This window comes from Acanthochromis polyacanthus, chromosome 1 (assembly GCF_021347895.1).
Source record: "Acanthochromis polyacanthus isolate Apoly-LR-REF ecotype Palm Island chromosome 1, KAUST_Apoly_ChrSc, whole genome shotgun sequence".
Classification (NCBI taxonomy): Eukaryota; Metazoa; Chordata; class Actinopteri; family Pomacentridae; genus Acanthochromis; species Acanthochromis polyacanthus.
Window position 1 is genome coordinate 50,744,621 of NC_067113.1, and position 18,820 is coordinate 50,763,440.

The following is an 18,820-nucleotide window of genomic DNA, read 5'->3' on the forward strand; positions in this document are numbered from 1 at the left end:
TTTCATACAACCACAAGTCTGTGATGTCCCACCGCTGCTGGAAATTAAAGTGTTTAATCATCATGATGGCAATTTTCCACTGAGAGAAACCTCCATATCCTCCACTTTTACAGTCTGACATGCATATCTTCCACTTATCAGTTTAAACCAGCTGACTTAAATCAGTTTCTGCTCAAGTTTTATGCTTCTTTGCTACCAGGCATTAAACATAGCAGGCAAAAAGAAGAATTTGTCAAATGCTTGTCTGTCCATCAATGTTTTGTTCAAACACTGGAATGGATTCAGACATTTTAGGTTGATATCCACTGCAAACAAGTAAAAGCTGACACAAATTCTTTCTTAAATTTAAATAAATAGTTGGCTGTTTCGTTTCAGGTGAGGCCACAATGGAATGAGAAACAGGATTCCATAAGCAGCAATGTGTTTCTTTTTCATCAAATATTTTTACGTTTGCATGACTCAAGAGCTTTTGTTTAATGCTTCCATCAGTTAAAATATTAGTTAAGCATCCTACACTTTAGTTTATATCTAAACAAGCTACCTACAAAACTAGACTGGCTGGAATTAAACACACAGACTGAACTGTATGTCTTTTTGCATACTGCTATGTATCATAGACAGTAGTTACAGCTGTGCTATTCTTTGTGGATGTAGCTTTCAAACTCATTATATTGCTTTAAATCTGAGAGAATGTATAACAGAACAGTAAAAAAAAAAAAAATCACATTTTTTGTAGCAGTACCTAGAAAACTACATGGACTTTGGTTGGTCAGGTTGTTATGCTTCATACAGGTATTGTCGATATACTTTTGAAGTTTCAATCTATTGTAATTTACTGACCACATACTTTTGGCTACAGAATATGTCAGTCAGGTGTCCACATATTTTTGCCAACATAGTGTTTTTAATTTAGTGTCCACATTCTTTTAATTGAGCAATTAGTATTTGTGTTTGACCTTACATACAATGGCATGGCCAAAAGTATGTGGACGCACGATAAAAGGACAAAACACTGGTTACTGGAAATGCAATCGGCATTAAAAGTATTACAAAATCTGTGTATGTGTGCTGTATTTGTGTGAGTGTGTGTGTGTGTGTGTGTGTGTGTGTGTGTGTGTGTGTGTGTGTGTGTGTGTGTGTGTGTGTGTGTGTGTGTGTGTGTGTGTGTGTGTAGCTCAGAGAAAAGGATTTATGATTGTTTTTCCAAGAGAAGTTATGGATGTTTATTTTTACTGAGGAGGTCAAAGTTACAGTTGCTGATTTTGAGGGATATTCCTGCACACACACACACACACACACACACACACACACACACACACACACACACACACACACACACAATGGTGACTAAACACATTTATTTAGGTCCTTGAAGGCACATAAACATGATCTATATGTTTGCTCTGTACTTCGTCCAGACAGAAAACTGGGTGAAAATCCTGTGAAATCATGTGTTTGGTGAGACGGACGGTTCACAATAAAGCATATGAGAGCGAAGCTGAATGCTTGTTAAAGTGGTTTACAGAGAAAGCGGTTGCCTTCATTCCAGGTACTATGTTGACCGTATAACTGCTAATTACAGCCTACATCGTTTTTAGCAATTTCACGGGTCAGCATTTTTTAAAGCACATCCAATTAGCTCCCCGAAACTGAGACTTTCCCCTTGTCGTATTGCATTTAAAAAAAAACTATGCGATGTGTAACACTTTAGTTTTACAAAAAATGAAACAAAAGGCTTGTATTTACATTAAATGGGCTGTGAGCATTAATGAAAATAGAGTTTGTGTCCCTTTAAAACACCATCCATGCTATTATAGGTTTGCACAGAGCACAATTAATAACAGAGCCTTTGTTTCACATTTAATATGATGTCATTGTGTGTAATCAACAATAGTCCCATGAGCACCACAGGCACCGAGGGGGGCATCAGCGACCGAGACTGGATGAGGTAAGACTGAGCCTCACCCGCCTCCCACACTTTTCCCTGACTCACTCCTATCCTGCTCCCACTTTTTTCCTTTAAACTCACTTTAAACCACACATGATCTCACATCGCTACATCATTCGATTGCGCTAATTGAATCCACTGCTTGTTCACTTATACCACTTAAATGTTCAAACATATTCAGCAACTTTACTTGTACACTGCCTTTCAAAAGTTTGAGGTTGCTTCGAAATGTCCTCATTTTTGAAAGAAAAGCAATTTTTTCTTCAATGAAGATTGCATCAAGTTAATCAGAAATAGTCTAGACATTGGTAATGTGGTAAATGACTATTCTAGCTGGAAATGACAGATTTTTAATGGAATATCTCCATAGGGGTACAGAGGAACATTTCCAGCAACCATCACTCCTGTGTTCTAATGATACATTGTGTTAGCTAATGGTGTTGAAAGGCTCTTTGATGATTAGAAAACCCCTGTGCGATTGTGCTAGCACATGAATAAAAGTGTGAGTTTTCATGGAAAACATGAAATAACAAACACCCACCAATCTTTTAAGCCCCTCTGTTTGTTTTTTTAAAAAAAAAAAGAATACAAATCTGTAATTTTGCGATTTTTATTTTTGTTTTAACAATTTTTTCCATTATTCATGTGATAACATAATTGCACAAGGGTTTTCGAATCATCAATTATCCTTTCAACACCATTAGCTAACACAATGTATCATTAGAACACAGGAGTGATGGTTGCTGGAAATATTCCTCTGTACCCCTATGGAGATATTCTATTAAAAATCAGCTGTTTCCAGCTAGACTAGTCATTTACCACATTAGCAATGTCCAGACTGCATTTCTGATTAACTTGATGTTATCTTCATTGAAAAAATGCCTTTCTTTAAGAAATAAGGACATTTCTAAGCGACCCCCAAATTTTGAACAGTAATGTATGCATTTCATTGTTTTGTAATATCAATATATTAACAAGAGCAGCTTTTAAAGTTATATTTTTACTTCATTTCAACTGACAACAGTCAATAAACCACCCAAAGAGGATAATATGATAGCTGCATTTAAGACACTTATCTCAATGCGACTCAGGCACACACACACAGCAATGACCAGAAACATCAAGTCTGGCTTCTTCCCTGTACACACTTATCCAGTGACTGAAGACTCTTGCTGGAGGGAAGGAAAATACAGATAACGACAGATCCGTATTTGCCTTCAGATCACCCCTCAATTAGCACAAACACACACATACACGCATGCTGCACACTGGTCCAACGCCATAGCAACACATTTTATCAACAAACACAAGGTAAGATTCTGTTTCCAGCCTAATTATGCATCTTTTTTTTTTGCTTTCTATCACTTGTCACTTTTTGTGCTGCTCTTAAGCAAATAATTAAGCATTCTGAGCAATATATTTCTTCGCTTGTTATATTTCTATATAACATTTCTTCATGTTTATGTCTAATTTTATGCTTTTCCACAGATGTGTTTCTGTGTCCCTGCATGCGTTTGGCTGTAATCCAATCACAGCATACAGCTTTAAGCGAACTGTACGACACCTCAAACCGCTGCAGTCACGTATAGAGCCAGATTATACATGCAGCTGACAGTAAATAAATACATCTTTATGAAAAACCATTATGTTTTTTATGAGAAGGGTGTGAGCACAAGGCTACATGGAATGTCTGTGAGAAAACTGACATAGAGGGAAGCTGGATTTCTAAGTGTGATGTGTATTTGAGATCTTTGTGTGTAGATGTGTGAGTGAGAGTGTTGTGAGTTATGGAGCCCCAGTGAGGCAGCCTCAGCCTTAGAGAGGGGGTTTCCTGCTCTTTCTTGGCAGATCCGAGTGGAACAAGTGGATGAGGAAGAAAAAGTGTGACACTAACAGTCTCCGCTTTAAAGCTGCAGATTTATTACATTTGTAATCATAAGCTCAAGGTTTTAAGAATGCTCGGTAGTTAATTCAATTGTGTTTAAATCCAAATATGTCACAACATCATGCAAATATTTTAAATCCTGCTCAAGTGAAAGAAAATGAGGGGACCCTGATTACAATACATGTGCCTTTTATCGGCTCTGTTTCACCGTGACACTATAATTGTGGGTTTATAACAGAGAAAGAACAGGAGACATCGAGGCTGCTCCATGTGAGCGTGAGTGATAATTTAGTTGTTTATATCTGGTCGGATCTAAAGTTTCATCTGGTATCACTCATCCTGACTTTTTTTGCTCTAAACCTCCTGAAAATCTTTTCTGAATGTACACACACACACGAGATCTGGGCACAACTCTGATGAAGCTGTTTTAGATTCAAAGGGAGTCAGCTGTCATTTCCCTCGACAAAATGAAAAGAAAACACAAAGTCCCCCCTGCCTGGTCGGAGTAGAGGGGAGGAAGAAGAATAGATGGAAAGAAAGAAAGAAAGAAAGAAAGAAAGAAAGAAAGAAAGAAAGAAAGAAAGAAAGAAAGAAAGGTCAAAACAATAACCTGAAGTAAAAGATAATTGGCTGCTTTATAAAATAATAAAAAAGCTAAATTAGTTAGCTAAAAATTCATTAAGAAAAGAATTGAAATATATATCTAAGTAGCGTGTGATAATGACAACAATGTTTAGCGTCTTAGCTAGCACATTAGAAGGGTATTTTAACGGTTTTAGCCAGCAGTTGAAACTGTTAGCTAAAAGTAAACAATAAAAAATTAAAACAAAGACAAATCTGGCGTTATTAGCCAGAAATGTTAAAATAGTTTGCTAAAAAATATTGGATAACACTTAAAGTTTATGGCTAAAAGTATAAACAAAATTCATAATAAATTAAAATTTAAATTAGCCAGAAGTAGTGGATAAACAATTTAACTACAAAACTTTAACTCACACAAATAACATTCCTCGATAGTGGAATTTCTTTACATTCTTTCCCTTCTCTGTGGTGCCAGGCTCCACCTAATTATCAGAAAATCCAAAGATTACCGAAAAAATGGAACATTAGTGGAGCTGAGGTGAGTAATGTAAACATCTCTGGGTCATGGACCAGAAAGAAAGAAATATCCAACTTAAATATCCATCATAGTCGTATACCCTTGATCCACAAAAACATGAAAGTTTCTGAATTCATCCTCAATTGCATGTCAAAATCGATCTTACCAAGATTAGTAGATAGTAAAAATAAATGAACAAAATTGACTGATATAGCTTGTCAACTTCACACATGGTTAAAGTGCTTGATGGTGACATAATTCCATGTCAGTGTTACCAAACAATAAATTATTTTCAGAATAAGGCTGCGTTTTTCATAACTTTATCCATCTAACCACATCTCTTCATTCTCATGCTTTTCTTTTGGATGATTGAACCCTCCAAGCATGGACAAATATTGAGAAAATGAAGTGAAGTTAATTGGTTTAGACAATGAAGCCACATTTTATTGTGCCTCTGTGGCAGCATGGTTTTGGGTGGTCCGTTTGTGAATGCAATATCTCTTGAACGCCTGGAGGGAGTTATTTCAGATTTGGCACATTCACTTGGAGTCAAAGATGAGCTGATCACCACAGTGACTTTGCAAAATAAAAAGCTTTGTTAATATAACGACTGAAGAACAAAATTGGCATGGTGGCTTACTCAGACATGAGTGAACTGTTTAGAATACAAATGTCTTAAAGGATAAGTTGTAAAAAAGGCTGACATTTAATAACCAAATGCTGTGTCATCATAAGGTTCTGTAGAAACTCGTGGTGGATGCTTACTGACGATCACATGATTGTGATCCTACTACAAATACACCGCTGTACTTATCGGGACTTATCCGTCAGAAATGATACAAGGAACAATTGATTAAATTGTGGAGGTGTTTCTGAGTCCCATCAATTCCCGCCGCCTGCTCATAGACTGCATATAAAGATGGACATAGCATCTGGCTCCAAAAATGAAGCCCACCCGGAAGTGTCAAAAACTTGCAATAGCACGCCGTCTGCTAAGGTTGGCTCCAAAAAGTTTTTGCTCCATAGACCCCAATTCATCACCGGAAAAAATAAAATTTGATAGACTGATTTTCTACAGCTCAGGATTTTTTTCCTGTTAGTTTTTCATGGTCAAAATGAGAGATCAGGTGGCCGATCTTAAAATAAATCAATACTGAATTTTAAATAAATCGTTAAAGTTGGCGGAGCCAGGGGGCGTGGCTATACTTGATAGACAGTCTTGTCTGGAATGATTGACAGATCCTTTAGGGCGAGGCTTTCAGCAGTCTGGCTTCAGTCTGGCCCGCCCATAGACTGGTCCTGCCCCTAGTTGCTCTCCGGTCCAGCCTGTTTGATGATGCTTTTTACGTCACTGGCTCCAAAAAATCCAAAATGGCGACCAGGAAGTAACAAAATCTGGGCTTCATTTTCTCGGCGTTGAAACCAACGGATGACGTCACGGTTAGTTCACGCCTGCGCCTGCTACATATTTAGGTCACATGATTCAGTATCCGTATATAATGTACACATGCATAGCACACACTGCGCTCAGTGCAAGGTCATTTTTTATTAAAGATTAATCTGTCGGAAATGATATAATGACTGAGCAGCCTTGGTGGAGTACTGCTCTCTGAGTGATTTTCTTGTTTTCTCTGTTATTAACTAATTGAAATAATACGTCAAAGTCCCAGCCCGTGTAGAAACATTTTTCTGGCCCTTATTCAACACCATAAGTCAGGAACAGAAGGGGAGATTATGACCACGTTTCAAATTCAGTGTATTTTAAGTGCTCACCTGTTAAATTCCTTTCAAAGTTTTCACTACCACAGTATATCATATGTGTCTGGACAGTCACAGACGTAAACTGCAACTTCACTGGCTGGTGGTTAACTACCCGACCGTCTGCATGACAGAACATCACACGGTGCTGCTCACGCTACATGACAGAGAAACATGCTGGTGAGCAGAAAGGTCAAGGGTCAGATTCTCAGACCAGCAGCATAAATCTGAGCCAGGAAATGAAAGGGCAACACTTCTCTTTTCCTCACTGTTTCTGTTTCCCACCAGTGAGACGCCCTAAAGCAAAGGTCCTTCCAGGTGTGTGTGCAGGATGGAGCTAAATTGCTTTTTTTACGTTCTTACACTTTTATTGCACTTAAAAACCTTCCTGGTCAGTTTTGTGACACAGCACAGGGAGACAAAGGTCCCAAACACAGCTGAAAGGTGAACTATGGTTAGTGCTGAATATTTAGCCTAAAGTGAGAGTTTTTAAATGTTGTGAAAGTGGTTTTCTTTTTAAATCCTTTTCTATATCATGATGTTAACATCCACCTAACCTACTCCAGAGGAGCAGAAAATGCATAAATATGTTTAAGTGCTTGGTCCTGATTTGCTATTATTGCAGCTAATGAAACACTAACAGAAAAGTCTACTGGTATTCATCACAGCGAATATCGAATCAGTAACATTAAATTCACTTTGATTTGGCCAAAACCTAAAGTGATTTCCATGTTTCCGTCTTTATGGGACGGGGTCTGGCCTGAATGCACTTCTTGATGATATTGTTAATTGTAAAAGCTCTGATGCACTGCTGTTATGTTAAAAATAAGCAGCAGGTAATAATAAAATTTAAAAAATTAGCACATGCAATTAAGATTTGCATCATTTGCAGTGATAGCACTGCTTCTCGTTGTAACAACTGGCTTAATGTTGTTTGTAGCTCTTGTTACAGCCACTGGTAAGGGAGATGGCCTCTCCAGAACCCCAGCTGCCAGTCATCTCAGCAAATTATTTGGAGCTGAAGACCTGCACTCCTTTGTTCTCCCCGCCTCCCAACCCGTCTGATTGGGCCATCGTCCAGTTCATCATCCAGTTCCCTCCACCTTCATCCAAACGGCCGCAGCCATCATCACACCTGGAGAGGATAAATCCACAACCAAACTCTCAGTCAAGATAGGCTGCGATTTAACGTGACCAGTTTGTCCTGGTGCTTCTTGAATCGTTTTTGCGTTGTGTAGCCATTGAGGGGTGGCTACCTGGAAAGTGTCGCGTCTGGCAGCGGCTGCTAATTTGGTGAGAAGCTACTCGTGTCTTGTGTGTGTCCTGTAGCCACTGAGGGGTGGTGATTTGGTTATATCTGGTTAGAAAATGTGTGTTTTGAGGCACCAGTTTTATTTAGCTAATTAAGCGCACTCATTTGTACGGTATTAGTTTCTGTTGTTTGTGGAGGGTGTTGCTATTGTGTTTAGGTTTGGCTTAGGAGTCTAGTTTTGTCAATTTTTGTTAAGCTAGTTTAAGGACTCTGTTAGCCTTTGGTTGGTTTATATTGTTCTTTGATTTAGCATCATCCATAAGCAGTGTTCTTCTTTGTTTGATCACTTTTGTGTTACGTCTATCACAGAGGAATAAATTGCTTTACCAAACCAATGACAGCTAGTTGTTTTTGTTGCACCAAGCTGACCCTAGCAGTTGGGTTGTAACACTCTCTATTATAACAACCTGTTCCTCTTGACTGAAATAGGAGGCCCGTGATTGGTCTATTTCATGTGCAAAAAAGGCCAATGATCCATCCGAAGCATCCAACAATGGGAGGACACACACACTATGATGAAGTTAATAAAAAAATTTGATAACCACCATAGTGACACCCATTGTTGCTGATTGGGGTTTCAGGTTTTGTTGAACCAGTGAACACAAAGTAACATTTTATGCTCATAAAATAGTGCTTTTACTGGGTCTTGAAGGGCTTAAATGCTCTGTGAAAAGAGAGTCCTAAGTTGGACTGGATTGTTTTCTGAAATTACTCCTTCCAAGATCAAGTTATAAGGAGTTAGAAAACTTTATTGTTCTTGAAATGCTTGTGGTCCATAAACCCACATGAAAGAAGTCCAACAAATTCCAGAGCGGGAAACTCAACCTGTAGGTCGAAACTTGTCTGTCTCCACAACAACTGAGGAATGACAGCTGATGTCTGATACGGTTGAAAGGAGTTGCTTTGACAGATTTGACACCTTCTCTGATGTGAGGTGCAAACTGTGCTCGAATAAAACCAGACGCACGCTCCTCACAACATCCAGCATTTGGTATCAAAACACATAAACACTGGGATTTACACAAAAACACATGGACTATAGTCGGACATGGAAAGCAGCTATTCCATTACACATCTATTGCACAACCCTGCAAGTCATTACACAACAGCGGTTATTTTAATATTCACTTGTCATTTAAAGATGAGGTCTCAGATGAAAGTTCCCGGAATCGCACACACACTTTCTCGTACTTCACACCAACGCTCAGAATGTGGCATTTGCCATTCAGAGGCCAACAGAGGGTTAGACACACACACACAGATGCGTGCAGATGCACACACACACGCAATACAGCAATGTATTTTGGGGGTGAGAGAAGTAGAAAGGACATGAGAGACAGCGGCTATGGAGAGACACGTAGATCCAGAAAATAAACCAGATCAACAAAGGATAAACAAGGAAAAGTCGGGAGGGAAAATACCAGAGAATACACTTAAATACAGTCATTGCCTTTAGTATGACATATATAGACATATTATTATTTTGATTAGAGGTATTAATGTAACTGGTGCTGTTGTTGGTATAATTTATCTCTGTTTAAGTTATTCGATGGCCAGTTCAGGCTTGTTCATAGATAAGAAATGATTTCTCTGAGATGAAGCTGTCATGCTTGTAGGGTTGCCGTGATTTCAGCTTATATTTTTTGTTCATCAGTGTGTATAACAGCACATCGAATATGATGCTGCAGTCTTTACTGCTGCTGCTAACTGCAGTTTTAGAAAAAAAAAATTGCCACATTTAAAAAAAAAACTCTGTAACTGATTGTCCTCACAGATTTTCCTTGTTCTATTGAATTAAAGCTAATAACCACTAAAATCACATCTTTTTAAAACACACTATTCCCTTTTTTATCATTCAAATCGGCATTAAATATCATTATTTTACACTTATTGATGTCATCTTTAATTCTTTAACTCGCTAATTTTCTTTATTTTTGATTTCTAATTTTTAACCTTCAGTCATTTTCTTTAATTTTTAAACTGCCTCACTGCCTTTTAAGCTGCATAGTTTGATATGTGTGTTAATCTAGCTAATTATTCATGTAACTTTAAGATTGCTCTGCCTTGTGTCCTTGTGTGTTGCTTGATTGTCTCTGTGTTTGCATGTTTTGACGGTCAAAGCACCTTGTTAACATTCTTCTTAATGGTGCTATATAAATAAAGCATTATTATTATTATTAGCTGCCATTATTTGAAAGGAAAAAATCTGTATATTAAGAATTCAAATTTTTTTTTAGAAGTTTCCCTGCTTTTTAATGCAAATAACATCAAGGAAAATCACAGAAAAAGTACTAATTTGAATTTTGACATTACAAAAATGAATTAGTCAAAAGCTGTACATAAAGTCCACATCAACAATGTATATTTTTCTAAATGGTAATTTATTCCTTTATAAAAGTTGACCACATGATTATACTATTTTTTCTGTCTTTAAATCAGGAAAAAATTACAGTCATTTGCTATTGTTTGAAAGGAAGATTATGTGTATTAAAGACAGAAAAATGGTAGATTATCTTTAAACTGTTTTCTCATCAAAATCATCCTTTTTTTTTTTAGAGAAGTCTTAATTTGTATGCTGATGGTACAACACAGATATTGTCAGTACAGATTATAGATAGTTGCTGTTATTTTCCCAGTTTTTGAAGATCACAGTATTCCACCTTTCATTGAACATATTTTTTGTGTAGAAATAAATGGACTTTGGTCTGAGGGTGTCACATACAGACGTAGCAAAGTTTATTTGATGCATAAACAGTTGATTAGATTGTGTCATATTGTAAGCATTTCACATTAAATGGTGACCATTGATGCCCGATGATGGTCTATATTAGCTGCTTTCACTTGACTGATTATTTCAACTCTCTCCACTATGTCATCTACAAACCTATGTTAAAGATAAAGGCTCTTCTTCTATTGTAAAGCAACATTTAGCGTCTAATATTCGTAACCTCCCTCCTCTGGGACTGTGGACGTTCTCTGTCTTTGAAGCATGGCTGTCATGCTTGGAGAGGCCGTGTGATTCTGGTTCTGGATCAGAACTCCACACCCTGCTGCTGTGCTCTATAGATAGAGACTGGCTCGGAGGTGTAAAGCTTTCGCACCATAGAAATAGATTCATCATGACAGCTTCACACAGACACTGCATGAAAAGCTCATAAATCCAATTCCAGCAAATTACATGCTCCCCTTTGGACTTGATTTGAAGCTTCGCTGATGTAGATGTTGAGAAAATATCATGATCTCAGAGACTGTGAAACTAAATAATGGGTGGAAATCCACAGTCACCAAACAGTATTTAGAGTCTGGTGTGGCTGATTGACATACAAGAGTTTCACCATACAGTAGCTCATGTGAGGAATCTGAAGGGTAGGTTCAGACTGTTCAGGTGAAGTTCATTTTTAGAAAGATGTGATGAACACGTGTCATGATGCTGATGATTAATAGATTATCTGTCAACTATTAAATTAGCCATCCATTTCCTTGTGCTTATCTGAAGGCAGCAGCAGGCCCAAAGTGGCATCCTTCTCTCCAGAAACATTTTTCAGCTCCTCCTGGGGGATCCCAAAAGGTTCCCAGGCCAGATGAGGTACATAATCCCTCCAGTGAGTTCTGGGTTTACCTCGGGGTTTTCCTCCCAGCTGGACGAGCTCATAAAACCTTCAAAGGGTTCACCCAGGAGGCATAATAATCAGAACCCCGAATAACCTCAGCTGCCGTCTTTTCAAAGAGAAGGAGCTGCAACTTTATTCTGAGCTGCTTTCTGATGTATGAGCTCCTCATTTTATCTCTAAAGCTGAGCCCAGTTATCCAACAGAGGAAAGTCATTTAGACCGCTTGCATACGACACATTTAAGGTACTCCGAAATGATCGTAAGAGGAAAACAAAAGATGTTGAATCAATAACAAAAGTGCAGCATGGCTCAAAAACAGTAGAAAGAGGGACAAATTATTGGATGTTACATTCAGCATGGTGAAACATATTTCTGTGAAAAATGAGAAGTTTCTAGAGGTTGGAAAAATGTAAATAATTAAATATATAGAGAACATAAATCATGACAACAGTGACGGTTGTAACAAACACTGACTGATAAATCGAGAGTTTTACTTTCTAACTCAGATCAGCTTAAACATGACGATCCCAATCAACTCCAATATTATTGCATCCACTTCACACTACATTTTCCTGTCACTTTTTGTGCAAGATTGCGAAAATTCACCACCTTATCATGATGGAAGGGATTGTGTGTCTCAGTAAACCTAAGCACTATGTTGTCGGGGCCAGTATCACCTGGTAGGATCTCCCAACACAAATTTGTGCTTGGGGAAGATGAAACTTTGATACCTTACCAGGAATAGGAAGCTAACCTGAAGAAGCAGCGTGGGGTCACCACTTCCTTGGATACATGTAGAAGTCAGGAGTGATGCAAATAAAGTGACAGGGACAAGCAAATAGATTTCTAAACCTAGCGATGCAAAAATGCTCAGAAATGCAGCATTTTCTTTTTTAGAGATGCAACATTTGTTTATTAGTTACTGATGATCGGAAATCAAGGAAACATAAAACGTGGCCATTTAATATAGATGGCCTTGCGCTGAGCACAGATGTGTGTTATGCATGTGTACGTTATGCACGGACACCAAATCGCATCACCTAAATATGTAGCATATAGCAAGAAGAAAGAATTGATGGGACTCAGAAACAGCCCCACCATTTAATCCATTGTTCCTTGTATCATTTCTGATGGATAAATCCTAATAAGTCTGCAGCGGTGGATTTGTAGTAGGATCATAATCATGTGATCATCAGCAGGCAGCTGATGTAGTGTTCATTTGTTGTCATAGTTACAGTGATGCTGTGCCACTATCTCGCAATGATACAGAAATCTTTAACAAATCTGTGGATCCAGACTATAAGCTGCATCACTGCCAAAATCTAATCACTTGGTCCTTGTGTCATTTCTGACCTTCCCTGAAAATTTCATCCAAATCCATAAGTCCAGTTTTGCGTAATGTTGCTAACAGAGGAACAGACGGACAAACCAGCACCGACCATCACATAACTCTGTTGCGTTTCTTAGCAAAGTAAAAAGTCAAGATTATCTGGTTCCAGCTTCTGAAATGTGAATATCTTCTGGTTTCTGTATTCCTCTGTGGCAGTAAACCGAATATATTTGGGATGTGGACCAAACAAGAGATTTTAAGACACCATGTTGGGTTGGAGATCGATGTTTTTTTCGCCATTTTCCGTCATTTTGCATTCCTATTGGCTAATCAAGAAAATAATCAACAAATTCTTCAACAATGGAAATAATTGTTAGTAGCAGGTCTGCGTGAGAAAAAGCTCTGGCCCAGCTACTGTGACTGAACTGTTTTTATCCACTAACATAGTTGTTTCTGTCATTAAAAAAACAATATGATGGCGACATTATGCCAATAAGCCTTAAATCTGGCTTTTGCAATTAAACTGTTCCCCATAAATATACGAATGAACCATATGCATAAACTGTGGCTATAGTTAGCAATTACTGTGCACTAAAAGTGGAGGCTTAAAACTGTAAGTCCATCTAATTATACAGCAGTGTATAGATATTCTTCTCGTAATTTATTTTACATCGTTACAGGCGCTTACTGTAACTACAGCAGCAACCAGACAGACATCCATCACGCTGTTTAAGCAACATATGAGATACATAATAATGACACACATCAATCACACAAACCACCGGTGTGAGCTGGCATTCTTTACACACACATACGCCTGCTTAAACTCACACACATGCTCACATACAAACTCATTTCTGGCGACCATACATTTCGTTCCTTGCATCTGTCAACATATAATTAAGCCACCAGGCTTGAATGAATGCTTGCGGTGAGGACTTGGCATCTGTAGATATAAACATTTACATTCTGAGCCACATGATAGGATCATTACTGCCATAGCAGATTGTGGCCAAATGGTGCTATATGTTGTCAGCTTATCTGTGCTTAAGAGTCAGAGCATCATTCATGATCGAAGTCGGTCATTTTAATTCTTTTTAATCGTTGCGGAAATATGCATCAGGCCTCAGCTTCAGCTACTGCAAAAGCTAGGGGCTCTCAACAGATATTTTTTATATTATACTTAATATTACATATGTACTGTAGAGTAGATTGCACAATATTTGAATAAATGGTTTTACTTTTCACAGTTTTCCTGACGTCCAAGAGTGACTTATGAAAACATGACGGAGGAATTTAGAGAGCGAAAGTGTGTGCGATCATTTGAGTTAACTGAGTTCAGTTAAATGAATGAACAGAACCAGCATTCATGGCCGGTAAATTTGGAGGTGGTCAGCAGGCAGATTTTTCCTACAAGTGGCACACTGCTTACAGGACCTGAAACTACAAATTTCCGCACTATTTTTACTCGATTGAGGTTCTTCATTGCACAGGTAGAGTACCGCAGTTTCTGTACTGAAAGGTGGCCTAATTATGACAGAAAACTGCTGCTGCTGTCTGTTTGCATGTACAGCTGTGTGAATGTGGAGAATGTATGAGAAAAAGCACACCAAAGAAAGCAATATGCACTTTATCTCGAATGCCAGATGCAAAGTTTAGGTGAATTTTCCCTGTAGCATTTAAGGTGACACAAATATACAAATACATATGTATACGTGGGCATTAAATGGTAAATGGTTGTATTTATATAGTGCTTTTATCCAAAGTGCTTTACATGATACATCACATTCACCCATACATTCGCACACTGATGGTGGGAGCTGCCATTCAAGGTGCTAACTACGACCCATCAGGAGCAATTAGGGGTTAGGTGTCTTGCTCAGGGACACCTCAACATGAGCACGACGGGCCGGGGGATCAAACCGGCCACTCTACCCACTGAGCTATGCCGCCCCAGCTATGCCGCATTAACATGTATTTCTTCACAACTGCTTCATCTTCTTACGCATCTGTCACTGTCTCACTCAAACACACACACACAGCTTGTCTTGAGTAAGAGCACTTTGTTCACTGGAGACTGTGTAGCTAAATATACCAGTAACTGATAGCCCTGCTGGTTGATGGGCAGGAACACTGTTGCTCCTGACACTGATACAGATGATGAATAGCAACAGTTACTGGGGTGTGTGTGTGTGTGTGTGTGTGTGTGTGTGTGTGTGTGTGTGTGTGTGTGTGTGTGTGTGTGCGTGCATGCGTGTATGCGTGTGTGTGTGTGTGTGTGTGTGCATATCTTTAACTGTCGCAAATAAGAGTCAGACAGAGAATTATTTGAGAAGTGTGGAAAAAATCCTTTAAAGTCAAACATAATCCACCTTAAGAGTGATTCTAAGAACATTTCTGCTCATGAAAACTTCCTCCAAGAACTACTACATCAGGTCTCCAACCCTACACTGACCCTTCCTCCTCGGCATTACTGAGTACCTGCTCCTTTGCACCCAGGCCCTAATTGATATTTGATGGATGTCGCGATCGTATCTTGGTCTCAGAATAGAGTCCAGACACTCGACCTAACCCAGAGAGCCACACAGCAGCCCTCTGATCCTCAGCTCTCACGTAGGCAAGACATACCACATCTCTGTGGGAAAGCCAAGACAGGAGCAGTGATTCAGGGGAACCCACTGACCAGGACTCATAGAAAAAGGAAGATGAAAAAGGGAAGGGATAGAGGGGAAAAGAAGGTAGAAAGAGAGGAATCTGTTGTCCTTCAGCATGCAAACTTTACCGTTCTTTCTGTCGCTTGTTTTCTTTCTGTCTGTCCTTATCTGACTCAGTCTTCCTTGGTCTCCCTGTCTTTCTCACACAGTTCTCTCTGTGTTTTTTGGGGTGCACTAACCTGCAGAGGGCCGCTGGCCGGCATGGTGGATCTCAGCGATGTCAGGTCGATGTCTCGGCCCTGCTCTCCTCTCTCAGTCTTGCCCAGTCCCTGCATAATAAGGCCGGTAGCGAGCAGGCGAACAACCACACACACACACTTGAATGTTGCCCTCACGGCAGTGAAAATGCTAATGCAAGGATGGCAGTGGTGGTTATGAAAGGAAATTACCCTGGATGCCAGGCACCAAGCACCAGGCAAGGCCAGGGAGGACAACGGAGGGACAAACAAACGGCTTATTCACACCATCCTGGTCTGCCCCTTTTCCCTCACTTTGCACTCTTTCAGTCCGTCTTTTTCTCCCAGTATTCTCTCCCTGCGCTAAATCTAAGTAGCAAAAACCCAGAACCATCAAACTCAAATATTGTCAAAAGGGGATTGTGTGATTATACCTAAAGTTAGTCTTGCGTCTGTCTGTGGCTGCATTTGAGTGACTGACTGCTGCTGACCATCACCAGCCAACGCACACCGAGTTGTGTCTATTTGTGCCTGTTTGCTCAACAAAAACATTTGGCTGTATTTCCGTCAAGTTAACTGAGGTCAGATGTGTTCCCATTAAAGCACTGAGGCTCCACTGTTTGGAGTTTACAGCTCTCTAAACCTGGGGACCCCAGGCTCTGGAACAAGGACCCAGACACTGTGTGCAGCAGATAGTCAAAGCAATATCAGGGATGTTAGAGCCACGTGAAAACTCAAAACCAAAACTATCTACTTGGCTACATACCACTATGGGTGATCTAATAATTCATATTTTCATGTGGCACCAGTGGCACCAACAGCATGACAAAGCAACATGACAAACCTATCGCCCAAATCTGCTCCTTCTTTTGGATTAATGAGCATTACTTCATTGGGTAGCTGTCCAGTCCGAATCACTGAATTACTTTTTTCCGTCACTGACACTGCTCTCGAAGCATTTTTTCTCCAGAGGCAGCTGTTTCCAGCAAAAAACTAATTCTAAAACCTTGCTATACCCTGCCTGCTCAGCACCACGAAGACAGATAGTTAGCAAGGTCGAACATTAAAGAACATTCAGCAGTCCAAGAGTCAGATATCTCCCCAAGGAACCAAAAGAGACCAAACAGAGGTAAAGCAGAGCGAATATTGAACTTTGCAAGTATGTTAAAAATGTCTAGTAGAAAATACATATACCTGGCAGTTTGAGACGAGAAGGAAAAATGTTATTCGACGAAAATGAGGGTTTATTAGATCATATGGTTGAATGCCCTTTTGTAAAACTGAGAAACTCAGGAATGTGCTGCTGTTGACTTTAAGGAGGGAAAGAGGAGAGACAGACAGGAAAGAATGAAACTAGAAGTGGTAGAAAGAGTATTCAGATCTTTTCCTAAGGTGAAAGTATCAACACAGAATTGTCAAAATACTCAATTATAAGGAGAAACGCTGCATTCAAAATCTTACTTAAGATCAAATACATGTTAGTAGCAAATGTAGTTAAAGTAAAGTCAAAGTGTTGGTTTGGTCCCTCTAAATGACATATTATGTGTGTCAGCAGCATCTTATTGTTATAGCTGCTGCAAGTGGAGTACTTTGAACTACTTTATATCCAGTTTTACATACAAAAACATCAGATAAATCTGAGGGCTTTTCAAATGATTATTGTGAGAAGAAACAAGAAAATAATTAATTTCTGATATACAGAGATCAGTTGAGTAAAATGTTCATCTGAAAAGTAACTAAGTGGAATAGAAAGTACAATATTTCTTTCTGTAATGTAGTGAAATGAAAAGCAGTGTACTGCTGAGACAGTTAAATACAAATACCTCAAAAATGTACTTCACATAATACTCAAAAAAATGCACTCAGTGACGTTCCAACACTGGGAAACAGGCAGAAATCCCTTGAAACTCAGAAATCACCTAACCGTCCATCCATTTTCCTCTGCTTATCTGGTTATCTGGTTCAGGGTGGCAACAAACTAAGTGTTGCATTCTCGATGTCCCATCAATGTTTCCAGTTCCTCCTGGGAGCTCTTAAGGTGTTCCCAGGCCAGATGAGATACGTAATGCCTTGAGCAGGTTTTGGGTCTCCTAGGGTTTCCTTCCAGTTTGGAGATGCCCAAAATTCCTCCAAAGGAAGGCAAACAGCAGACCTCCTAATCAGATGCCCAAACCTCCTGAGTTGGTTTCTTTTGAACTGAAGAAGTCCTAATTCCAGTCAAAGCACCAAAGGACATCTGAGACCCTCACTCTGTCTCTGAGACTGAGCCCAGCCACTCTACAAGGAATCTCTCTTTGGCTGCTTGTATCCTAAATCTTATTCCTTCATTCACTTCCTTGAACACATGACCACAATTGAAGATTGGATGGAAGACTAACTAAATTATCTAAATCAGTTATCAAATTGTCACCTTCTGGTTGAGCTCCCTCTACAACAAACTTGTGATACTCCAATAATCAGAGCACATCCTTTGGTCAGCCCTTTTTGAAAATGGCAACCAGCAGCCCAGTCCACTACTCCACAGGTACCGTCCTCGATCTTGATCTACAAAAATGCAGCAACATGTCACCCATGAAGGCCAAAATAGCCCAACGGTGTCCAGTGTCTTCAAAGTTTCAGGGTGAATCTCGTCCACATCTGGCGCCTCGAGAAGCTTTCGAACTACCTCAGTATTGTTATGCAAGGATATGGGGGAGGCTTCCCGTGACTCCTCAAATTCCGCCTCCTCCACAGTGGACATGGCGGTCAGATTTAGGAGCTCAAATTTATGATATCTTTCCCTTTCCTTTGTCATACAGCACACATATGAAGATATTTTCTTCTGTTCAAACACTCCAACATGAAGAGTGTGTTGTGGGAGAGGTTGTTGTTAAAAGTGAATAAGCACTCTGCAGTCAGCACAAATCCTCAATCCTCAATCACATCGCAGAAGGAAATTTCTTTAAAGTTAGAACATCACTCACATAGTGTACACAGCAAACCTTTGT

The 18,820-nt window shown here is 39.4% G+C and overlaps 1 protein-coding gene across 8 annotated transcripts in view; it reads right to left on the reverse strand.

The window, feature by feature from the left end:
* The window catches only part of LOC110963311 (ninjurin-2-like), a 50,760-nt gene extending 34,614 nt beyond the window's left edge, over positions 1-16,146 (reverse strand). For 3 of the 8 annotated variants that reach the window (XM_022211625.2, XM_022211624.2, XM_022211626.2), the window contains exon 1: positions 15,837-16,104. In XM_022211625.2, coding sequence (XP_022067317.1) covers positions 15,837-15,932 — 96 coding nt within the window. In that variant the 5' untranslated portion in view covers positions 15,933-16,104. Of the gene's footprint in view, positions 1-7,716; positions 7,826-15,836 lie in introns of all 8 variants that reach the window. The other 5 variants (XM_051959171.1, XM_051959175.1, XM_022211622.2 and 2 more) reach the window with 5 other exon arrangements.
* Between the last annotated feature and the right edge of the window lie 2,674 nt (positions 16,147-18,820).